General features: G+C 44.1%; 1 protein-coding gene across 3 annotated transcripts in view; it reads right to left on the minus strand.

Annotated features, from left to right (window-relative positions):
* The window catches only part of LOC115084031 (meiosis-specific coiled-coil domain-containing protein MEIOC-like), a 150,470-nt gene extending 124,775 nt beyond the window's left edge, over positions 1-25,695 (minus strand). Inside the window, exon 1 of one of the 3 annotated variants that reach the window (XM_029588312.1) lies at positions 25,563-25,695. In XM_029588312.1, the coding sequence (XP_029444172.1) occupies positions 25,563-25,637 (75 nt within the window). In that variant the 5' untranslated portion in view covers positions 25,638-25,695. The other 2 variants (XM_029588315.1, XM_029588314.1) reach the window with 2 other exon arrangements.
* Positions 25,696-26,173: the final 478 nt, after the last annotated feature.

Here is a 26,173-nt window from a genome sequence, read left to right on the forward strand (position 1 = left end):
GTTAAATAAATGACAACAATATGTATTTATATTCTGCTTTTTGTCACTTCAAAGTGAATTACATTCAGGTACTATGGGTATTTCCCACAGTACCTAAAGGTAATCCACTGTTTAAGCTGTTTAACAAAATCCCTGTTCTTTTCTGTTTTAAAAAGCCACTGAACATGTGTGAATCGTTGAGGAGTTACTGCATATGCTCAGAAATGATGTCATTCATTAAAACATGCTCCCAAAAACACACCTGGCATGTATGAATTTTTTAGGCACACTCTGTTGCTCACTTCAAATAATTGTACCATCGGTACACATACAAGTTGGCGACTGCCGGTGCCAGTGAGGATCCCATAGGGATACCATGATTTTGATGGTATATCTTATCTTTGAACAGAAAAAAATTGTTGAAAAGCACCAACTCTGTTAAAGAAATGAGAAATTCTTTTGGTATTCTCTTAAACCCGTCATGATTCGATATCTCCTGAATTATCACCTCTAACGCCGACTGTTGAGGAATCTGTGTGTAAAGTGATTGAATGTCCTCGCTGGCACCGGCAGTTGCCATCTTGTATGTGGCAGACTTTGAGGCAAGGTATATATATATACACATCTGAATGGTGGCATTATATCAATCTCTGGCACAGATTCATTGATGATGTCTTTTTCACATGGCGGGGGACCAGTGAACAACTGATTACCTTTGTGACATGGATTAACACATTGGATGGTAACTTGAAATTCACCCATGACTGTAGTACAAAAAGCATCGCTTATTTGGATGTGATGATTAAAATTGAAAACAACATACTCCACACCACAGTCAATAGAAAATCTACGGACAGAAACAACTTGCTCCGTTATGAGAGCTATCACCCGGTGGGGTTCAAGCGGGGACTTCCGGTCTCCCAGTTCTTTCGGATACGCCGAATCTGTGCCACGTTAGAAGATTTCAAAATACAAGCTGACATCTTAAGCCAAAGATTTTTAGAAAGAGGATACCCGAGGAGTGTAGTAAAGAAAGCTTATAAAAGAGCTAGATATAGTGATAGAGAGGCTTTGTTGCAGTACAAGCCCATTAAGGAACAGAATCGATTGGTATGCACTTTGCCACAAAGTACATCCACAGCAGCTATCAAGACGTCCATTAGAAAACATTGGCACATAGTGGCACTCCACAAAATTTTGGAAGAGGAACCCCCTCATGACAACACAGAGAGGGAGGAATATTCGGGACCAAGTAGTGCACGCACAGTTGAAGATGAAGAAGCCCCGCGGTAGAGGGTACCACAGCAAATGTGGGAATTGCACTGTTTGCGACACTACAATTGAGGGAGAGGTGTGGATTAGTCACTGGATATAAAAGTACACAGAAAATTTATAACAGACTGTACTACCAAAGCAGTAATATATGTAATAATATGTCCCTGCCCGAAGGTATATGTTGGCCGTACCAGTCGGCCAGTTAAAGTACAGATAGCGAAGCACCGTTCCCGATTAAACACCTGTACGGTAACAGCACCTATAGTACTTCATTGTATGGAGGCCAATCATACATATGACCAACTAAGATGGACGGTGATTGATAGTATTGATGAAGAAAAATGGGGGAGTCTGTCACAACTTAACTATTGGGAGCAAGTGTGGATTTTCAAATTAAGCTCTGAACAGCCAGCAGGGCTCAACGAGCAATTGGATTGGATGTCTCTGGTTAATAGGCTATGATTGGTCGAGCCGATATCCGGGGAGTTCTTTAAACAGTAACCAGGAAGTGAACTAGAGTAGAGCACCGTCAGAGTCAGCGTTACATGGAGGCTTGTGGAGCACCGAATTGAGACTGGAAGAAGCGGTTGCATACGAGAAGTACTGCTTTGAATTTCATAAAAAAGAAAAGGAAAAAGGAAGAACAGAGCGGGAAACAATCCCTGATGAAGACAATGGGTGTCGAAATTTGCGCAAGTCGGGATTCTTGAAAACGGGATTCTTTACGAAGCAAGAATGGACATTGAGACAGTTCAAAGCTAAGTAAAATTCAGTCATTTGTCTGACGGTTCATTATACAAGTAAGAAGTGTTGTTTATACATGAAGATATTACATGGACACAAGTTAAAATAAGTTTAAAATAAAAGACAAAAAGAATAGAGGTAATCTGTTGCCTACTATCAAAAAATTTTTAAATTCACATTTTCAATAAAAGGGAGGACGGAGGGTGAGTTAATGATTAAAAAAGGAAGGCACCGAAGGAGGGTTGCCTATTGACAAATATATGCAACCATCCTCTTTCCTTTCAAAAACTTGTTGGTGTACCGATGGTACAATTATTTGAAGTGAGCAACAGAGTGTGCCTAAAAAATTCATACATGCCAGGTGTGTTTTTGGGAGCATTATTAGGGTAACACTTGGGGAGATCTCTATTTGATTAGTATTCATTAAAACATGGCAGCCTCCACATGGTCCACCACATTAAACCAGGAATTGCCAACTCTAGTCCTCAAGAGCCACAAACAGGCCAGGTTTTGAAGATATCCACAATGAATGTGCATGAGAGAAATGCATTGCTTTCATTGTATGCAAATTTCTCATATGCATATTCATTGTGCATATCTTCACAACCTGGCCCATTTGTGGCTGTCAAGATCCGGAGGAGACCACCCTTGACATAAACAATCAAAGCCTTTAATTGCACATACTCGGGTTGATGTCATGGCCTTTGACATCATCCAAGATGGCCACCTCCATATGGGCAATAGCATCTCAGGTTAAATGCAGTTTGTTTTGGATTTACTGTGCATGCACAGCCATGATATCATTTACTGGCCCCCCCTACAACTACATTTCAAAAATTGCATTCAGAAAAACATTTATAAGCACACAATGTAAGAAAATTTGATTATTCTTGGAGGAAAAACTTCAGATGACCAATCTCAGTTGTATCTTTTTAATTTTTTTTTAAATGACACAGACCATAACAGGTGAAATGCTGACCGCATCAGAGTTTGGAAGTCAAACTTTTGAGAGAAAGGATGGCAAGCTAAGTACTTTTTGCACTTTTAGTTACTCTAAACTCTTGGGATTTGCCAGGCTGAAGTTTTTCCTCCAAGAATAATCAAATTTTCTTACATTGGGGCTAATTCTGTAAAGTGCACTAGGCCGTGCGCACTGTTCAACACGCTTTTGGCCGCATGTTTTCGAGGGGCGTCTATTACCCCTTATACCAGAGCTTTCCAAACTTTTCATGTTGGTGACACACTTTTTAGACAAACATAATTTCGTGACACGGTAATTCAGTCTACTAGCAAACCAGAGGTTAAAGGTTAAACGAACAAAATGTATTTCGACAATTTATGTATGTTTCCTTAAATATATACATAATAAAATGTTTCACGACACAACCTATCTTGTGAAAACCTTTCATTTATATTAAAAATATATAATATTCCAAGATTGTTATTGTTATAATTTATGAGTAACAATAATAAAACAAAGTTATTGTGTTATTCAATTTACCTCTTTAATGAGATATATGAGCTTGATGGAATGAACACAGCTTTTGAATATTTGGTGTTAATAAAAAAGTCCCAAGGGTCTTCTGCGTAATTTTTGAAAAGCTGGCCAGTTTCACACTATAAAATTATTTGATAGCCTCATTCAACTAATTCTATATGGCTATGAGAGTGAAGTCTGGAATTTATAGGAAGGGACGGAATGTCAATATAAATCCTGCACCTCCAGTTATGTAATTCTATGCATCCACTGAAATTCCCCCAAACAATGGAGCTTGGATGTTTCCCTTACAGCTCATCATACTAAAAAATATTTTCAAATTCTGGTGTCACCTCACAGTAACAGCAGCACAAACACCTTCCACTGCCAGGCACATTGTGAACTAACACAAAACCCCGCAAAAAAAACACTCAAAATCTATACTGCAATCCCATCGTAACATAACAGTAATAACACCAAGGACTCAAACAACAATAACCCTACCTGTGAAAAAGCAAGGGTAAATAACTAAATATTACACTGGGTCCTAGAATACTAATACACCACCCACTGAGGAAACAAAACAAACCAGATTGCTATAGATCCCTATGCTAGCAGAATCTCTTATCGAGGTCACACACACAGAGCAGAGACAGACCCTCACCAAATACAGAATACAAAATAAAGGAGCACAAATTAGACAAAAACTGAAATGGAAACCCCAAGAAGCCAGACTCTGTGTATTAACAATGGAAAAACATAACCATCATTCCTCATAAAACAAATAAAATCAAGAAACATAAAGCATCAGTTATAATAGTAAAACCATACTAATAAAAGAATATTTTAAAACTACTGATAAATAGAATTTCTATTAATTAAAATCATACACATTTTTTACAATTTCCCAAACACCAATAAAATATTTCAAAACAGCACATATATCAAATAACATGCAATAATTAAAATTAATAAGGATTTTAAAAAACTCCTTCTGTCCATATGTGGGAGCTCTTGATTTCCAGTCACCCTGATATTGTCAAGGATTAGGAGGTTATCCTCTCTCTCTCACACATACTCACATGTCCATTCTCTCTCACACATACACTGTCACATACATACACATTCATGCTCTTATACCCACCATAACCTCTCGCTCTCACAGACACTGACACACTCTCAGGCTCTAAGACACTCTTTCCCCCTCCACACACACTCTTACTCCCCTGGATTTTCTCATACACACTCATGCTCTCACTCTCTCTGGCTCCCTCACATACATACACACAAACACACACACACAGGCAAGCTCCCAATCATTCTCACACACTGAAACTGACCCCAGGCAGGCTTCCATTCATTTTCAAACCACTCCCTCACCATCCCCCAGGCATGCACACATTCATTCTCACACACACAGACCCCCACCCCCCCCACCCCAGGCAGGCACCAATTCATTCTCACATACACACACACCACACACAGGCAAGCACCTATTCTCACACATACACCCCCAGGCAGACTCCCATTCATACACATGCACACACTAAAGGCAGACCCCCTCTCTTTCTTTTGCCAGCAGCCTCGGAGCCTCTCTCAGTCCTCTGCTGCCACCGTCACTGATGCTGCATGGCTATCGGGGAGGCGCTGATTGCTGCTATTGGCACTGAAGCCCATTCTGCTGCCTCCTCTGTGCAGGCCCCGTGGGTTTCCAGTTCCTCCATGTTGATCTCGTACATTGTGAGATCCGCATAGAGAAAGTGCTACTCTTGCACATTACCAAAGATTACATGTGCCAATCAGTAAGAAGTAATTTTTTTTTTTTTTACCTTTGCTGTCTGATCTTAGTTTTCTAATCGGTTGGTAACAGGCTTTTTTGTTCCACCTTCCCTTTCTTATTTTTTTGCCAATTCCTTTCATATTGTCTTTTTTTCTATTTCTTTTCTCTCCATCTATCTTCTTCCCTCAAACACACAGATTCTCATTCTCACATGCTTTCTCTCTCTCTCTCACACACAGGCTCTCACTCTCACATACTCTCTCTCATACAATCATTCATACAGTCTCTCTCTTGGCCATGCTGTCTGATTCTCACACATCCAGGCTCTCTCTCTCACTCCCACATGCTGTCTTGCTCAAGCTCAGGCTCTCACTGTCACATGCTCTCTCTCATACAATCATCCATACACACAGGCTCTCACTGTCACATGCTCTCTCTCTCTCACACACACAGGCTCTCACATGCTATCTCTGCAAATATTCAGGTCCTCACTCCCACACACAGTCTCTCAACTCACTCTCACACACAGACACACAATCTCTCAACTCAATTCATACACGCACACAATATCTCAACTCATCTCATACAGACACTCTACGGGCCCTCAGCCTCTCTCTTACCTCTGGGCCTCCTCTTCACGGGTCACTGCAGGATGGGCTCTGCAGCAGCCCTGATCTTCTCGGGCCGATCTGAAGTGGCGGCCCTGCTACCTGGCCTCCTCCTCTTCTCAGCCCACTGCAACAACGCTGCTCCTCTTCTGCACGTGGCTGATGCTCCTCCTCCTTCCTGCCCATGTGGCTCCAGCAACATTTTTCTTCCAGGGTAGCGTGGGCAGGAAGGAGGAGGAGCACCTGCACGTTTAGATATGACCTTGTTCTTCGGGCCGTGGTGACGTGAGCTCCACCACGGCCCTGCCGATCTTCCTGCTGTGTGTCTCCAGGCACAGCACAGCGATATTTCATTACTCAGCCGCCAGTGGGATGAGGTCCACCGGCGGCCGCATTGGCTCCCCCTGATCTCTCCTTGCTCCGCCTCGTCACGTGCACCGGGCTTGCGCGACACACCAGCACACTGCAGGTGGCACACTAAAGTGTCGCGACACACCCTTTGGAAAGCTCTGCCTTATACCGTAAGTGGTTTAGTACCTCGAAAATGCGCGGCAAACCCCTGAAAACTAATAGCGCTCATCACATGCAAATGCATGTTGATGAGCCTATTAGTCATAAGTATCTGCAAATTTACCCCAAAATTTTTGGATGGCCCGGGGAACCCCTGTCCATCTGACATTTGCTACATTGATCAGAGTTTAAATAACCCAGTCTATGCAACCAGGCTGGAGACAGGTATGCTCTATACAAAAACTTGTACTGCATCTCCCGCAGGTCAGAATCCTCTGTCAGCTCAGGTATTCTCGTGATAGCAGATAGGATAAAGAAATCGGTCAAGGAAGGTATATCTGCCTTCCACTTAGTATGCAGTTCATCACAAGGGATCTCCATGGCAATGCTAAGCAAGGATTTATGGATCCGAGAGATTCCCATCTGCCTCGGAATTTCTAACTGGAAAAATTCCTCCAAATCAATCTATCAAAACATCTCGAAGATGAGATTTTTGCAGAGAACAGACATAGTGACGCATTTGGAGATATGCGAAGAAGGATTTAGGGGAAAGAGCAAAATGTGAAGACAGATCTTGGTAAGAGCACAAGACTCCCTCAGAGTCTACTACCTGAGAAAGGGTGAACACACCCTTTTGCTCCCATTGAGAGAAGTATAAGGGCTTAGACCAGGGGAAAATCCGGGTTCCCCCTAATAGGTAGGAACCCAGATTCATGAGGATATTGGCTCAGCTTAGAACAAAGAAAAGCCCAAGCCTTGTGCAGCGAAGTCAAAATAAAATTACCTCAAAGGGAATGGAGCAGACAAACCGTCTTCACATGTTGAACATAGACTGGGTGTAAGGGATGGACCAGTTCCCTCTCCAAGTCTAGTGGGGTGAAATGCTGGGAGATAAATAATCAGTCCTTCACGTGGCTAGTAAACACACCATGTTATATTCCTCTAAATCTGGGACCCCTAACCCCCCCCCCCCCCCCGCACCATGGCCCCACCAGCTGGGCTATTGAGATGCGCGCCAGTTTCTCTCGCCAGACAAATCATGAAAGCATTGCATAGATTAACCTTATATCATGCTTCTGAAGCAAGATAGGAATGGTCTGAAAAACATATAGCCATTGGGGCCAAAGCATCATTTTAAACAGATTTATTTGGCCAATTAAAACGAGAGGGGCAGATCTTTCCATTCCAAAAGTTTATTTTTGAGAGATTTTAATAATGGTAGGACATTTAGATCATATATTTTGGCCAAAGAGAAAGATCATTTAATGCCCAGATAATGAAAAGAGCCCCTTGCCCATTTAAAGGGGAACTTCTTCTGCCAGTCAATTTGATGACAAGGATGGAAGCTAATGCCTCAGATTTATTCAAGTTCATCTTAAAACCAGAGAAGGACCCAAACTCCTTAAAAAGTGCCATTAGGGCAGTCAACGACACCATAAGGTCTGTGAGGTGGACTAAAAGGTCATCCACAAATGCGTATACTTTAAAAACAATAGTTCCCACTACAACACCGGAGATGGTCACGCTCCTCTGTATGGCTATTAATAAAGGTTCAAGTGATAGGATAAATAACGACGACAAAGGACAATCTTGCCTTGTGCTGCGTTGTAGGGGAAATTCCGCTGTGAGCGAGCCATTTATTAGAATTTGGGCGCCAGGTGCCGAGTATAAGAGATGTACCATCCTCAACCAATTGCCACGGAGCCCAAATTGTTCCATAACAAAGAGGAGTGGCCATGCGATCAAAGGCCTTTTCGGCATCAAAACTGACCAATACGAATGGGATATTACTTGAGATACTCCAAGTAATAGAGGCCAAAGCCCGCTGGATGTTAAAAACAGTATGCCACCTGATGGAACCCTATCAATGAAGGGAGAACACTTGCTAGGAGGTCAGGAAATATCTTCGCAAGCAGCTTAGCATCGAAGTTTAGAAGGGAAATCGGCCTAAAAGCCAGGATTCAAAGGATATCGTTCTTAGGAATTAGTGTAATCAGGGCCTTACTGGTATGTGGGGGAAAGACTTGCTGGTCGAGCAAGTGTTCATAATACAGAAGCAGAGGAGGGGCCACCCTATCCTGCAGTATTTTATAATATTCTCCACATAACCATTGGGACCGGGTGCTTTATAAGATAGAGCCCCTAAAATCCCAAACCGTATTTCCTCTAATCGGAGAGGGGCACTGAGTTTCTCCAACTGCGGAGCAGTGAACTGTGGCATATCTAGTCCCTGGGAAAAAAAAAAAATCAGTCCTAGCGCAGTCGTCCCCCAGTTGTTGAGCATAACGCTGCTAGAAGTAGGTGAGAAAGCCATCACTGAGACCCTTGTGTGAATTCACCACTTTATGAGAATGGCTCTGAATAGTTGCAATATACTTAGACCCAATTTACGTTTAACCAGGCTGGCCAATAATTTCCCTGTTTTATTACCATACTGGAAAAGTTGAAATTTATAATAGAACACAGATTTGACAATGCATTGATGTAGGAGAGTATTCAAGGCTGTCAAAAAGGTGAGATAGTTTGTCCTAGCCTGATCAGAGCAACCATGACCCAGAAGCTGCCAATCACTATGTACTTGTCATTCCAACCGCAGGAGTCTGGCATCTAGAGCCTTTCATCTGTGAGCTAAGTAAGCTATGATCTCACTTCAGAGCACCACCTTGTTTGCATCCCAAAAAAAGGGTAGGAATGTCAACATGTGCCTTATTATGGTCTGCATATTCATCCTACAATCTCACTTTTATATTTCCACCTGTCTTTAACTTATCTAAACAAGAGAAAAACCTGAATTAGCTTTTTCTTCCATTTGTGCTTTCACTCGTCCAACTACTTTCCCAGCTTCTCTTTCTGCAATCTTACTTTGTTTTACTTTCCTAACAAAAAGATTTGTTGCTCTTCAATATCTTCGTTTAGTTTTACCCACTGCTCTCCTACTTCCCCTAGCTTTTCCCATTCTGTTATGTTGATGACTCCTTGAGGTATGCACCTCATCTTAAAATTTACTTTTTCTGAAATCTAAGATCCTCAATTTTAAATAAACTACCTTGTGATTTAATACTAAACCACACCATCTAGTGATCACTGAATCCCAGGTAAGCACCCTTTATGCCCCATTTGCAAGCACTAGGTCCAGCATCACCCTCTCAAATGTGAGTTCAGTTACCAAAAAATTCTCCTTGCAGAGAATCCAAGATCTTCCTGCTTCTAGATGGCACCATAACAGATCTCACAATCAATATTCAGCAAATGGAAATCAACAAGCAATAGCATCTCCCCCTTCAAAACGATTTTGTGAATGTCTTAAACTAAATCTCTATCCATTCCTCCTTCATACAAAGGGAGGTCTGTATATCACACCAATACAAACAGAAGTTCCCTCTTTCCAGCTCATCTCAAAGTGCCTCCTCCTTACTTGGTAAGCACTGAAACTCTGTTAATTTAATATTATTTTTTAATATATAGTGCCATTCATCCACCCTTTTCTTCCTAATCCATCCAGTAGGAATCTATAGCATACTGGAAATTATTCATCATCAGCACTAAAAAATACTTTAGCATAAAAACACAGATCTTAGACTAATTTAGAATGGATAATTTAATCCGCTTATATACAAAGGAAACTATTACTCCACTGAGTATGATACAGCAGTAACCATGGTACCCATGGCAGGTCCAGGCCCGCATGCATTTGAAGAATACTCAATTCAGTGAACACTCAGAGACAGTTATTCAAGTGGAATAATAAAGGCCACAGCTTTATTCATAAACCCTGACAAGGGAGTCTAACATGTACCCGAGCCTCAGTTAACATATCTATAAATATATCTGGCTGGAACAGGCCTTTCTAGAAGCCCACCCCACGCAAGCAAGGCCAGCAGCTCACCTGAGACCAGGAGTCCCCCAGTTAGAAGCAGGTCCAGGCCTTCTGGACAGTCTGCCCCATGCAAGTAAGACTGACCCAGGGAGCAGGAGTCACCCAGTCAGAAGTAGATCCAGACCTTCCAGACAGCAAGCAAGACTGTCAGCTCTCCGGGCCTGTGACATGACCAAGTATTGGGTCACTGGTCTGATGCCACACCAGAGCCTAGAGCCCAGGCATCAGATGACCCCCAGCCATTCCAGCATGAGCCTTACTGCAGATGAGACTGCTCAACTTTAACCCCTCCCCCCGGGGCTCGGGTACCCCGCCTCAACTGCGACATTGACAATACAGGATTAACAATCTAAAAATTTGAACATAACGAATACATTCCTAATTTTACTAGTACAAATGTTGACTAACTAGGCTTATATAATGCATCATAAAAGGGTAGGAAGGTGGTTGCACAGCTTGACCTACTGGACACGGCCCAAGAAGAAGAAGGACTGAGCCAGTTTCTGCCCACCCTCTTATCCTCCCCCTCAGCTCCCTGCCCCACTGATCCCTGAATCCAATGGGATCATGTTTCTGACAGGAAGGGGGCAGGCCTAGGATGCATGGAAGTGACCCTTCCCTCACCACTGGACCTGACATCATGAGACTGACACCCTCCCCCACCCCCAGGTAACTGCATGGGACTGGTGCAGCACAAGAATCATAGTTACTTGGGGTGTCTGTACAGGCTGTTTGGCACTGGACATTAACCATGGTACCTTGGCACATCCGGGCCCGCATGCATTTGAAGAATACTCAATTCAGTTAACACTCAGAGACAGATATTTGAGTAGAACAATAAAGGCCGCAGCTTTATTCATGAACCCTGACAATGGAGTTTAACCTATCTACTTAAGCCCCTGTTAACATATAGGCTAAAAATATATCTGCTTTCAAGCAGCCCGCCCTATGCAAGCAAGGCTGGCAGCCACTTGGGACCAGGAGTCTCCCAGCTAGAAGTAGGTCCAGGTTTTCTGCATAGTCCGCCCCATGCAAGCAAGACTGACCTAGGGACCAAGAATCACCCAGTTAGAAGCAGAAAGGCCTTCTGGACAGCCTGCTCCATGCAAGCAAGACTGTAAGCCCTCCGGGCCTGCAACATGTCTGAACCTTGGATCACCAGTCTGATGCCACACCAGAGCCTAGAGCCCAGGCAACAGATGACCCCAGCCATTCTAGCATGAGCATTATTGAAGATGACACTGCTGAACGTTAAACACCCCCTCAACACCCCCCCCCCCCCCCCGGAGCTCAGGTACCCCGCCACAAACCCAGGTAGCTCGCAAAGCTTGCCTGGGCCCCCCAGTCACCAAAATGTGGCCTTGCTGGAATTCCATTTACCCTGCTCACAATATAAATCCTTTGTTCCCTCTACAGGCAGATCTTGCCCATGAGGATAGGCAGATGCCAATGGTCTAAACCAATGCATCATCAGGTCTTAACTCAATCTTATATGGGTGTATGCCATCAGGACAGAATAGTTCCGTGTGAGGGATGCCCATTCCAGAATACCCACACTACTGTAGCAAAATTGCATCTACTGCAGAGCACAATGTAAAATTTTGTTTCCCCTCCCCTCCCGATCCCACCCCCTTTCTCTCTCCCCCCGCCTTAACCTCTTGCATACCTCTTTGCCATTTTGTCTTGTTATTACTAACTCGTTTCTGAGTTCCTTTACTACTGTTAAAGTTTTAAATTAAACTTGACGCGACCTGGTTCAAGCGTTTAAAATTAGTTCTAGGACAGTCTCCTAACAGTTTGATGTAACCTATTCCATTCTATATTCCATGTACTGTTCTATGTAACAAGCTGTTCTACTGTAAACCAGGGTGAAGGCTAATTGCTAAACCTCAGTATATAAAAGCTCTGAAATAAATAAACTCTCTGTAAACTCTCTGCCTAAGCATATTGAACCAAGTCACGAGATAATGAAAATGCTTCATCAAGGAGATTTAATTAAACCTAGTTGCCTCATACTATTGCCCCTTTCCTCCCCCACACCAGCCACAGATTACTTAACTTAATTGAAATAACAGTCCTCCTATCAGAACTCATGTAAGGTCATAGCAGGTGGCTATATATCCTAGGTTAATGGGGTTGAACTCATTGTACAGCACTGGTCAGCAGCACAACCATTAAGACTTGAGCTGCTGCCTCAATGTGCAGGTCAGGACCATACGTACTAACGAGATGCCACCTCACTAGGGGAGGAGGGCATTTGCCCAGATGACAACAAAACATCTTTGTGCCATGACCATGCCTTTTGCTTTCTGGCAGTCCTTCCTTGGTGTACAGCCCCTCCCATACTGAGGTAATGGGCTCTTCAGGTGACAGGCGTACTGTAGATTACCTTCCAAAGAAGGGCCGGACCCAAACATCCTCACTGACCAGTAAGGATGCTTTGCACATGATCACTAACTGGTCCAATGCAGGTGCCCCTAATTTCACCAGGCAACTGCTCACCCAAAGGTCCTGAGCTGATTGGATCCCCGCCTCCAATAGTGAAGACAATTAGACTGCTGTACACCCTGTTGTGTCAGGACCTGGAACAGAGAACACTCACGAAGGAAGAAATTAATTAATAGAATAAAGAACTGAAGTAAAGAGCCAATAGTTTGTGCAACGAACCCATCTGATATCTATATCCTGACATGTCTGATCATCTTTGATCAGAAATCCCATGCGTATGTTCCTGATGACAGCTGTGATTACACTGACAGTTGTTAATAGGAAAGATTTGCAAGTATTTCAAGAGCAGGGCACAGAAGGCAGGTCTGAAACCATTCAATCTATTTAGCCCTGAATGACTTATTCTACTTAAAGCCATACCTGCCCAGTAACATAATGCTACAGTTGACTATTAGCATTTCACATGTTGGGCCAACGATTAGTAGCCCATGTACACAGGAAGACAACCATATTTGATGCACAAGGCATACTAACAGTGGCAAAATGAGTCAAGGATGCCTGAAGGTGGACAAATTTACTCCTGGGTGGTGCTCAGGGAATGACAGATTGTAAATATATCCAGGACACTGGTCTGGCAAGCCCAGATGTAATGGCCAAGTCAGTTTGCCACAAGGATATCCCACTGGTGACTAACATGAGAGTTCAGCCATGAAGGCAGTACCAACCCTGCCCCCCTCCCCCGACATCATGTTAATAATACAACTACTGTGGATATCACTGGAGCCGAGATTGGTAGGGAAGCCCTCCTGTTTCTGCTAGCATTTTTTTTTTTTGTCATAGGCTTGTGGCCAAAAGATGTCACCTCTGACACCAAACTCAGTACAACATACTCCTCTATGATGTGGAATGAGTTTTAGGTTTACAGCTGAAGATTGCTCTCGAGCTCCAGACCCCCGTCCATACAGCTGTGGCTACATCCCAAGTCCCACCACTATACGAGATTACATCCTGCTGGAAAATATGCGGAGGGGCTAAACTATGCATGCCCATGCCAAGGTAGTAGGGCAGTCCCCTCATTGCAACTTGTAAGAGTTGGAGGGGAGGGCTACCACTCCTACCTAACCTATTCAGCAATTCCATCTGCATGATTTTTCAATTCATTTCTGCAGATTGTTAGCTCAATATCAGCAACGTCTCCACAATGATGTATCTGCACAGCACTGCGCATATCTGGGAATGCTATATAAAAAAAAGTTAAGCAATAGCAGATAACTCCTCTGCACAACTAGGCCAATATTAATCCCTGCATCCCCTTCCCACAGAGAGCTGGGAAAGGACAGCATACTTCTAGGCCCAGTGGAACATATGACCTATCTAGACAGTTCATCCACACCACCTATTCAGCATTACAATCCCTACCACTCCCTCAGAAATCCTGTCCTTATCCCATGCTTTCTTGAATTCAGATACTGTTTTAGTTTCCTCCGCCTCCACACGGAGGCTGATTCATGAATCCTCTAATATCTACATATTTGAGGCCCATGCAGAGGCTTGCAGGCTCTTGAAAATCCCCCAGCATTGTTTTGAATTAACAGGGAACAAGGGGGAAGATACACACACCTGGCTGGGATGGGATGTAATTGAAGGGAGGGGTTGACCTTGTGCTGAGATGCAGAGCCAGTGCAAGGGTATTGGGCGCCCTAGGTGACCCTTGCACTGCCGCCGCCTCCCTCCCCCCCCCCCCCCTCCGGTCGCGCCCCTCTCCTACCTGTTTCGCTGCCGACTTTCTGCTTCTCAGGGCTCTGAGCGTAGGGGGGGCGCCGAAGAGCAGCCACGTGGTGCCGCAAGCGGGGCCTATGCCGCTCACGGCAAAAGAGAAATAGAGACTGTGCGCCCCCCCCCCCCTACCTGTTTCTCTTTGCCGCGAGCGGGATAGGCCCCGCTTGCGGCACCACGTGGCTGCTCTTCGGCGCCCCCTATGGCTCTGCGCCCTAGGCGACTGCCGAAGTTCGCCTAATGGACGCGCCGGCCCTGCTGAGATGGGATGAGATGTACTCAAAGGTAGGGGGTTGGGGACTGGAGGCAACTCACTCCTCTCCCCATGCCCCTGATAGTTCCCAAGCAACCCATCCACCAACGTGATAAGCAATGCAGCAATATTGTGGACATATGCTCCTCCACACAGCCCATTAGTAGTGCTGCCACTTTAAATGCTATGGAAGGTAAGGTTAATAATGCAAGAAGCAGATGAATAACATTAATCCTTTTAACACAGAGGGGGGAGGAAGGGCCCCTAACCTGGGAACTGTAGGCTCTTCAAATTCCCCATAATTGTTTCAAATTAAGAGAGTACAAAGGGGGAAGTTTTCACATGCCTTATGAGCTCTTATGGAAGGGCAGCATCAGAAAGCCAGCACAAATCACTGCTCTAATAAACCAGCATGGTGAGTAGGGTAGAGTGGGGCCAACCAACAGACCTATACAGCTGATTGCTGCACGGACTGTACATCACCCATAATGCCTTAATTTCACTGGAAAGGTGGGGGGGTGGGGGGGGGGGGGAGGGAATCTTCCTCTCAAACAATAGAACTAAAAGGATCAGCAGCAGGGCTCCTGGTAGGCAGCTCATTCCACGCTCCCTGTTTTCAAGGGATCATGCTTATTGGAGACCCCCATTCCAGGACGGTGGGAGCAGGAAAGCATTCCTAATCTCATGTTTAACAGTGAACAGTGAAAAGAAACTCTAGAAATATGAGCTCTGCAGAAAATACCCAGAAGCAAATAACCACTCCCCAATTAGAACCTACTACAAGTCTAACTTGAAATAAGAGGTGTACCTCCCTGGTGCCACCTTAACTAGCTCTATGACTGCCCCAGGCTCCAGAAGGTCATGTTAAAATAAAAGCAAAGTGCAACAGGCTTCTATCCATTACTATAGGCTAAATCATACCCATGAATGGCCAGCAAATACCTGCAACACTCTGCACTACCCCAGGGTCCAGCATGCTCACCTCTGAGAGTGAAAGGAAGCAGGCTTTCAGCCTAGAACAGCCCCTCGCTCCCAGGCCATGCCATGTGAATGAGGAAACTACTGTTTTAAACACAAACAGCACAGCAGCAAATAAACATCGGGGATGCAGCAGGAAGCTAGAAGCCACCAAAGCTGCTCTTTGAATTCAAAACCTGCTCCCCTTACGCAGGCAGCTTGCCCCCAAAGAACCCTCCTCTTTGCCTCAACATCCTCCTGCCCCTTAATCACAACCCAAATCAGGACAGGATGAGAGCAAGCTAGAAAGCCTACAAAAATACCGCAGAGCCCCCCTGTTCTATCGCATGAGAAAACTTACAGAGTTTCCTCCCAAGACTCACCCATACATTTCTGCAGCCCCCTTAGCTGCAACTCCCAAGCCCCACCAGAGCTTTGGGATTAGCAATCTTAACTGCCATAAGGAGCCCACGAGCTTGCACTTTGTAGCAGTGAACAAATCCTCCAGAGAGGAGATGAAGCAATGATGGGGGGGCTGCGGAGAAGGTAAACTGTGTAGCTCAGCAAAGCAAAGAGAGGCTCAACTTGACCTAGTGCACATGGCCCAGGAAGAAGAAAGAAGGGCTAAACCAGTTTCTACCCACTCTCTTCTCCTCCCCCTCAGCTCCCTACCCCATTATCCAATGGGATCATGTCCCCAACGGGAAGGGGGCAGACCCAGGATGCATGGAAGTGATCCTTCCCTCACCCTTGGACCCAACATCACCCCCAAGTAACAACATAGGACTGGTGCAGCACGGGAACCATGGTTACTTGTGGTGTCCGTGCAGGTTGCTAAGCACTGGACATCAAGCAGTTAAACAGACTTTCAAAATATTAAATATTACCCTCCAAATGATGTTATTTCATGTGTGTGTGTGTGTGTGTGTAATGTAGCTGTTTCTTTGCACTTAACACACCTTAAAGGATACAAAATAAATGGAGCTCGAATCAAATCCCGAAATCCAGATCGCTGGGCTATTTCAATCCTATGGCCTCAGCAGCAATAGACAGGCATTTACAAGTACACAAATTAATACCATCTTACATAAACTAGAGGAAAAGCTTAAATATAATCACCTGTTAAAATAGTCCACATGTATAAAAAGAGATTCAGTAAGAATTATCCATTTGTCACAAACTTCAGCTCCTAGTAAAACACTTGAACAACTCTTCCAGACTTGCTGTTATGGGATACCTCAGTTACAGGAGCAGCATATAGAAACTGTTGCCATGCTATTGCGATCGGTGCCGCATCTACCTCCAGTCTCCACCCACTTAAGCCTGTCTAGCGACCAAAACAGGAAAAAGTAAGCACGTTTGGTGCATTTAACTCAAAGTCGACCCTGAGGCACCACAGACGTCTAATTTCTAGCAGGAGACGGGTGGTGGGTTAAACATTGCAAAACCAAGTCAGCAGTAGCGCAGCGCTTTTTCAGCAGAGCCTGCTGCGTTTGTAGCTTTTTTTTTTTTTTTTTTTCCTGAGGCGTTTACAAGGGAAGTAGCAGCAGCAGCAGCCACCGCCTGCAGCCCCACCGCCAGGCTGCAAAGGCAGCACTGCCCCGCAGCGAGGCAGCCGCTGGGCTAAAGCCACCGCGGGTTTTACGGTCGCTTCCCGAGCCCAGCTAGATGCGGCGTCTGCGGGCGCTCTGCGTCAGCCGCAAGAGCTTTGCCTTACATGTTCGCTCTGCCTCGGATCCCGAATCAGCCATGTAATGCTCTGATGTCACGGCAGGACCAGTATGTGGAAGTACTATGGGTATTGTAGTCCTCCCTCAGCTCCTACAGCCGTCGTCAACTATCGGCCAGAACTATAGGAACGCAGTAGCCGCCACAGGAAGATCCCGACTTATCGGGGGCAAAAAAAAAAAAAAAAAAAGAGTTCACAATTACGCTCTAGTCCAGCCTGGCCAAAAGTGTAAGCTGTCTGAAACGGAGGAAAGAAAGTGAAATCGAAGGCCGAGCTTCGGTTTAATGAATGAGCATCTTTTAACGGGAACACACACAGGGAACCGATTATAATCAACAGATCTCTGGAAGCAAAAAGGCTTTTACGGCTACCAACATTTTGATTTTTATTTATTTATTTTTTTTTTTTTTGCCAGTTCTTTTTTTTTTCCTATTTATAATTTATATCTTTATTGAGATTTTTAACAAATATTTAACATAGAACATGTTACATCACAATTAGGCAATCCTTTCTTTGAAAACCATAACATTCCCAAATATACTTTAACCAAAATTTACCAAAACAATTTTTCAAATTAGGAACTAATAATAAGGGGGGTCTGTATAGTAATAATAATACTTTTACTCATAACAATCAAGATATGAGAAGACAAACTTCATTCATTCAATTCTATAGCCTCACCCATGTTTGATACTTGGTTATTTGCTAGACTAGATTTGTCTTTCAGAAAATGTTCTAATTGCAGTGGCTCATTGAAACTGAATTTCTTACCCTTGAAATTAATATAACATCTAGATGGGTATTTCAAATAAAAAGTTGCCCCAATTTCTAGAGTTTTACTTTTCAGTATCAAAAATTGCTTCCTGCGAATTTGTGTTACCCTAGCAACGTCAGGGAACATATATATCTTTTGACCACAAAACTGTATATCTTTATTCCTGAAAAATTTCTCAAGCATAATCTCCTTATCTCTCTCAGCCATAAAGGATAGAAAGAGCGTAGCTCTACTATTAATGATGTCTATAGATTCTTCTAAAAAGGTGGTGATACCTAGACTATTTTCTTCACCTACTACATTATTTTTCCGAAATGAAAAATAAAATATCTTGGAAATGCCTGGGATATCTTTATCTTCATACATAAGAATTTCTTTTAAATACTTAACCAACATCTCTGTTGGGGATAATAACCTAGTAATAGGAAAGTTAACCAATCTTAGATTTTTAACCCTTAACATATTTTCCAGGTTTTCCAATTCAAAATGTATAGAGGTATTGTCCTTAACCAATGCATTCCCCATATTTTGTGTACCATTAACTTTTTCAGACAATTCATTAAGTGTAGTTTCTACTGAGCTCAATTTCTTACCCTGCTCCACAATTGACACTCTATTAACGTTTACTAATGATGAGAGAGATGAGTTAACCTGAGTCAAATTCAGATCTAGCTTTACCAGAACCCTCCACAAGTCCGAAAGAGTTACCTTGGTAGGATCTACAGAATTAATCTGAGTATTACCAAGAGTCACAGCAAGATTCTCCTCTCGTGCCTCAATTGAAACACTTTTGAGGCCCAAAGAGGGTTCAGGCTCATCTCCCACTTCCTGCAAATTCGTTGCACTCACGTGTGATGAGTCCTTCCCGTCCTGCTGGGCATCTAACGGACTCGTTTGTGGTTGGAGGGGGGTGGGCTGGTTGCCTGGACTAAGTGAGGCTTCAAACGAGTCTCGCAAATTGTCCATTACTGGCGGTCCCTGCCGACTCACATGGGCATCCATAGGGCCACTTCTAGTCGTAGAAGGTGATGATGTTGTAAACTTAGCCTGGTGATGACTGACGTCATCACCAGGAGACCGGGTTTAAAACCCGAGAGACGCCGGCATACCAGTGGGGTCTGGTCGTGAAGCTGAGAGGACAACTAGCCGCCCTGGTTCCAGTCATTGGGAGCGAAAACGCTTGCTAATTACCAGCTTAATGCGAGCAGTGAGTAGCAGAGAGGCTAACACCATCAGCTGTGCCCGAGACTGACGTCATCACCAGGAGACCGGGTTTAAAACCCGAGAGACGCCGGCGCGTAGCCGACGCTGGCGCGTTGCCTAAGCCGCGCGTGCCGAAGGCGCGCGCGGCTTAGACCGGCTTTGACTGGACTTTGGCTGGACTGAGGCCGGGTTTTGATTCGGAGTGCAGGAGAGGAATTGGACCCCTTTAAGATCTAACATTTTGATTTTAAACAAAATATAAGTATTCTGATTAACGAAAAAAAAAAAAAAGTGCAATCTAGTTCAGCACCTTTTACTTGTGGCGCAAGAAATGGCATTCGAGTGCTGCAGTTTTGTTTTTTTTAAATGCTGGACCATGTCAAAGTGTCACCATGCAAATATTAACTTATAAGTCACCTATGCATGTCAGTCAAAGAAGATTTTGTTTTGGGTTTTTTTAAACAATAATAGTTTTATATTTTGTGGGTACTTTATAAATAAATGTGGGCATCACTCTTGGTATTTCTCATGTATAAATTGATTTTATACATGAGAAATACTAATTAAATAAATAATAATTTTAGACATCCCTTTAAAATGTACCCTCCCACGAATGCCAAGTAACAGTTACAAAATACTGCATCTGCTTAGGTCATACAAGGTTACAAATGGCCTTGCACACCTACACCACACACTTAAGCCAGTTGGAACACATTCCATGTGTGGTCGCTTCTTTTAAGGCTCCAAGAGAAGTAAGTGCAGGGGAGGAATCTCAAAGAGCTTAAGAGAAGAGACATTCAAATAAGGTTAACATATTGTGACATGAGATTCTACATTTAACAAAGTCCAGAAGATAAGTATAAATTGGTGCAAAAGGTCATTCTTCATGGACAAGCAGAGCTCAATTAGCCATGACATATGGGTGACATCACCCAGCAGCACCACACAACTTTCTCTCCCTTGGTAGAGCTTTTGCTCTACTGAGCAAGTACAGGAACTCCTGTGTAAGTGTTGCTTCCTGAGCACCATGTGTCTTTTTTCATCCGAGCACCAGCATGGACATGAATCCTATCTCGTTATTTTTTTTCTATACATTCTGTAATATTTTTTATTCAAATTGCCTCAACAGCCCCCAAGCCGCACTTTTCAGTGCTGTTAAAAAAAGTTTTTTCTTCAGGATGTCCGGCAAGAAAAAAGCATTGTGAGTGAAGGGCTGTGTTTGCAGTAGGAAAATGTTCATTACCAATGGACATGACCTGTGCTAATACTGCAATGCTCCAGACCACCATCAGACCAACTGTTACAATTATGGCTGAATATCCCTGCATTCGTGATGTCGAGGTCCTGGAAAATGGAGGAACTGCATAATCTCTGAGAAGCTGCAGTCACTCCACTTCCCAGAGCATGGAAATGAAGTAGAGAAGGAGCTCCTCAAAAATCTCTCTCCCTTCAGTGGAACAGGCCAAATTCTGGGGTCGAGCAAACAAAGGCAGAATGCATCAAACAAAAATAGATACCACTTGAAATTGCTGGTGCAGCTGGAGCCAAAGAAACATTGAATCTCAGCGCCATTAACGTACTTGCCAGGGTATCGGCACCGACACACGATGTGTCGGCACTGTCAACGCACAAGTCCCAGTACCATCGACACTTAAGTCTTTGATGCATCAAGCCCCAGAATGAGAAAAACATTGATCTTCAACACCATTGGCCATCAGAACAGGCTGAGGGGATTCCAGTAGATCCCCCTTCAAATTCTCAGAGGGAAGGACACTCATCATCATTCATGATGATGAAAGTAAAAAAACAGGCACCTCAGAGGAGGAAACTCCCAGGGACTGGGGTTATTTCTGAGCACCTAGGTCTCTGGGTTCAATCTCCAATGTACCATTAGATTTTCTCCTGAAGGGGTGGGCTTCTCCAACAGCTCCAGCCTGGGTTCCTCACTTGGATTGGTGGTAAAGAACCCCAAGGAGGTGATGGCCCTCTGGAAGCAAGTCGGACATCTTGGACAAGAGAGGTTGCAAACTGCCTCCTGTGTCACTAAGCCATTATAGAAACATAGAAATGACGGCAGAAGAAGACCAAACGGCCCATCCAGTCTGCCCAGCAAGCTTCACACTTTTTTTTTTCTCATACTTATCTGTTACTCTTGGCTCTTAGTAATCCTTTGGTTCTATTTCCCTTCCACCCCCACCATTAATGCAAAGAGCAGTGTTGGAGCTGCATCTAAGTGAAATATCTAGCTTAATTAGTTAGGGGTAGTAACCGCCGCAATAAGCAAGCTACACCCATGCTTATTTGTTTACCCAGACTATGTGATTCAGTCCTTGTTGGTTGTTGTCTGTATACAGATCCACTTTTCTTCATTCCCCCAAAGTCTAATACTTCGTGCATATCCATTAAGGAGGAAAAGAAAGTCTTCAACTCTGAAATCTAGTCCACAGACTGCTGTGTTATAAGATCATAAGAAATTGCCATACTGGGTCCTTTGGGCTGGTACTGGGGAAGAGACATCTTTTGAAACTAGAATTGGGTCCTCCTCCTGGGGAACTTTTGTAGGATTCCAGGAAGGATCCTCCATCAATGCCCCATAGTAAACAGTAGTATCAATGAACAAATAGGGTTATGAGTTTCCAACCTTAGCCCATATAGTGGACTAGATCCTCACTCATAATTTAACTGGTTTGGGATCCAGGAGAAAGAGAAAAGAAGGTGACATCAGAATTTTGCAAGCCAAAACAGAGAAGGAGACTTGATAAAGAGCCCTGTCCCATCATTCCATGCTCTCCTGCTGACCTCCACTTTGAGTGCGTCGAGGGAGCAGGATACATCACTGCCATCGAGTGCTCTGAGGTCCACTGCATAATGACACAGATTGCTTTGTTGATTCAGGCTTTATTGCCAGGTATTTTGATGGTGCCAGCAACACAGACAGAAGAAGATGGTGTTTCTTGTGTGTGACTTCGGATTCCCTTGCATGGAGATGAAGTTCTGGAGCACAACTCAGTGACTAGACTGGTGCCCTACGCTTTCGAGCCATGCTTGACTCTGTGGACAGAAAAGAGCCTGCAGGGGTACAACTCCTGCTTGATTCAGCCCCCAAAAAGCATGAAGAGAAGGAGGAACTTCAGTGCCTGGAAGACCTGCAGAGCTCCACTATCTTGTAAGCCTGTTTCTTCTGGGCTCAAGGAAACATGTCATGGGTGGGGCCTTGGTTGCAGACCAAGTGGCCAGCATCATTTGGCCATAGTTGTGCATACTAAATCCTCTGAGATTAGCTTTTTCCCAGACATCTTGGATAGGTTTTTTTTTGTTTTGTTTTTTAAAGAAATATAGTACTGAAAAGAGCTTTTGAGAAGCTGCTGAGGCAGCAAGGCAGAAGAAGATACAAAACTAAAGGGGCTTGAAAGTAATTTTTTTTTTTTTGAAGAGAGAGAAAGTAACAGAGCAGTAGCGCAGATAAAAAAAAGAGATTGAGGGGCTCAAGAGCAGTGGAGTAGCCAGAATTGATTTTTTGGGTGGGCTGTAGGCATGCAAGTCTGAGACCTACTAGTTTTTTCATATTGATAAATAATGCCATATACTGCACCCTAGAATGGCTTTCTAAGTAATTATGCATCATGCATGAAACTTTAAAACAGTTTACCACAATTATTTCGAGCACTTACAGCATTAAAAATTCCTTATTAATCAGAATTTATTTTATATTTATTGCAGTTCATAAATGCACAAGTATAGAAAACTATCAGATCCAATCATGTAATAAAACAAAAATTAATGTATTCTTTTATGAACCATCTTTGCAGAAAACCAGAAATCTTCATAAGTACAATAAAATATAATTAAACATCAGAACAGGTGCAGTGCAGAACTAGGGCAATTCACATTACAACTAACATGAAAAACATTTTTCAAATTCTGGTGTCACCTCAGCAAAAAATAACCCTCCACTGCTATTTTGTGAAGTAACAAACTCTTGCAAAGAAAGAGGTATCTAGAACCTTGCCATACAGTCACAGCACTGACCCTCAGGATTCAAATAACAGCAACCTTATGAAAAATCAGCAATGCAAATACTACTCTAGGCCCTAGAACATTAATATATCACCTACAGGAATAACAGAACAAGCTGGACTACTACAGAGAAACTACACACTAGCATAAATACTGCATTTCAGTCACACACACAGGCAAAACAGAGACCAATCTTTACCTAATATACAGGCCGATACAGTAAAACCCGCTGGAGAGCGGGCGATCCGAGGCGAGCACCCGCTCTCCCGACGCGCGCACAGGCCACTCTCCTGTGCACTTGATTTAGTATGCAAATGAGGGCCCGTGGTAAAAAGAGGCGCTAGGGACACTAGCGCCTCTTTTTGACAGGAGCGGCAGCTGTCAGCGAGTTTGACAGCCGACGCTCAATTTTGCCGGCGTCGGTTCTCAAACCCGCTGAAAACCACGGGTTCGGAAAACGGATGCCGGCATAATTGAGCGTTCGTCTTCCGACCTGTGGGCCGATTTTTAATTTTTAATTTAAATTTTTTTTTTAATTTTGGGGCCACCGACTTAATATCGCTATGATATTAAGTCAGAGGGTGTACAGAAAAGCAGTTTTTTCTGCTTTTCTGTACAGTTCCCCGGCACCAGCAGGTGTTAATTTTTGAAAGTAAAATGTGCTGCTTCGCTGCACATTTTGCTTTCTGGATCACGCGGGAATAGCTAATAGGGTCATCAACATGCATTTGCATGTTGCGGGCGCTATTAGTTTCGAGGGGGTTGGACGCGCGTCAAAAGTGCGCGTCCAAACTCAGGCTAACAGTGCACTCCACCATCGGTGGGCCATACGGCCACAGGATCGCTTCCCCATGTGTGCCGTGCAAATGCACGGAATGGCGCGCCAGCCCTGGGTCCTCCTCTTCACCGCGCAGAGATGGGGTCCCGCGACGGCCTTGCAGGTTCGGTGCTCCACTTCTGGTCCAATGGGTGGGCCTGGGTCCAAATTGGGAGGGCAGCTGCCCACCCAGGCCCACCCGTGGCTACACCACTGCTCAAGAGGCAGCACATGCACAGGAACTCCTGCACATGCTCAGTACAGCAAAAAGCTTTATTAAGCTAGAGAGAAGGGTCTGATCTGTGCAATCAGATGATGTCACCCACCTCATGGCTAAGTTAGCCTAGCTTATGGACAGAGAAAACAAACCTGTTTTTAATTCCTAATGCTATAAACCAATAGTATGCTAATGTATCAGAAGTTAAAAAAAGCATGCTGACTGAAAAATGTGCATGCAAACCCGAGTTACAACGTATGTTCAGCACAAGCTGATCACACATTTTAACTCAAATAAGTGGGGGGGTCTCTCGGCCATGATTTATGTGCAGAAAAATCCTGTTTTGTGAACATGAAACACATGCCACAAAACATGATTTGTGCTTGTTTTATGCATATAAAATATGGATCTATTCTCACAAAAATGCTTTCAGTGCAGAAAATATTTTTGTGCGCATAAATCATATGTATGTGCAGAAAACGTACTTTGTGTGTAAAGTAAGGCATTAATTATCCCCCCCCCCCCCCCCCAATGCAAAGAGCGGCACTGGCTTAACTCATGTTTACTTAATGCTGGAAATTGTATTCCTTGTCAAAGGTGGAGTAAAGAAACCAGGAGTAGTGTCATTCTATAGGCAGAAGCTGCAGTTCCAGTGCCGGAACCTGTAGTTGAGATTTATGTGCAGGTTACTTCATTATCATGGGATTTTGATGTGCAAAACTCATTTCATCAGTATTTGTGCACAAAACAATGTGCACACAAGTGTGCATAAATGATGCCAAGTCATGACATTTCCCACATATATAATAATCAGTACAAAACAGGCGAATTTTCCAAACCATGAGCACACGTCCCAAACTGAATTTAAATCTCTAAAAAAGATAAAACAAAAAAAATAATCACAGTAATAAAAAAAAAAAAAGATTTACAACGACTTGGCCGCTGAGTAAAATCACAGTCCCTGCCGCTGTCCCAGGATGAATAGAAGAGACAGGACTCGCAACCCCTGTCCTGCTCCACCAGCTGTCACTAATCTGCACACCAGCTGCAAAGACAAGGGAGGGTGGGAGAGAGAAATAACCCAATATTACTATCAAGCCCGCCAGTCCCCTTCTCTCACCTCCTCAGGGGCGCTGGCGACAGCGGTGGCGGAGTCTAGACAGGGGGTCACAAGAGGAGCCGCCGCTACTACCATCGTCCTCCCGCTCTCCGCCGCTACCGTGTGTGACTGACGGTTGTCAACAGAAGCGCTCCTCTCCTTCGCCCCTCCCCCCTCCTCACCCAGCCAGCCATCTATCTCACTGACTTCCGGGTAGCGCGTGCTAAGCTCATCCAATGGCGATTCGATCCAACCTTACACGCCCAGCCTGTCGCGTTCACTTTTTCTTTACTGTGACGGCTCGCTCTGGCGAGCGCGAGCAGGAGGCGCGAACGGGCGCCCTCGCGCCTCGTGTGTACGTTTTGCCGCCCTAGCTGAACTTTGCCAGAGCCCAATTAAAAGCCACGGGGTGGGGCGCCCCGCTTTATTCTAGTCGTGTGCTCAAACAATTTGATAAAAGCGGGTTTTAACGTCGATAAACTGATCACAAATAAATTATTGGTTCGTCTAGTGCAACTCGTTTACCGAGTTTTATCTATTGCGATTTTGCTGACGAACCAAGAAAATGCTAAGAGCTGGGTTTATTAACTCATCCTTCCCCCCCCCCCCCCCGACAGAGAATGGACCAAAAA

Source organism: Rhinatrema bivittatum, chromosome 2 (genome assembly GCF_901001135.1).
Source record: "Rhinatrema bivittatum chromosome 2, aRhiBiv1.1, whole genome shotgun sequence".
NCBI classification, from domain to species: Eukaryota; Metazoa; Chordata; class Amphibia; order Gymnophiona; family Rhinatrematidae; genus Rhinatrema; species Rhinatrema bivittatum.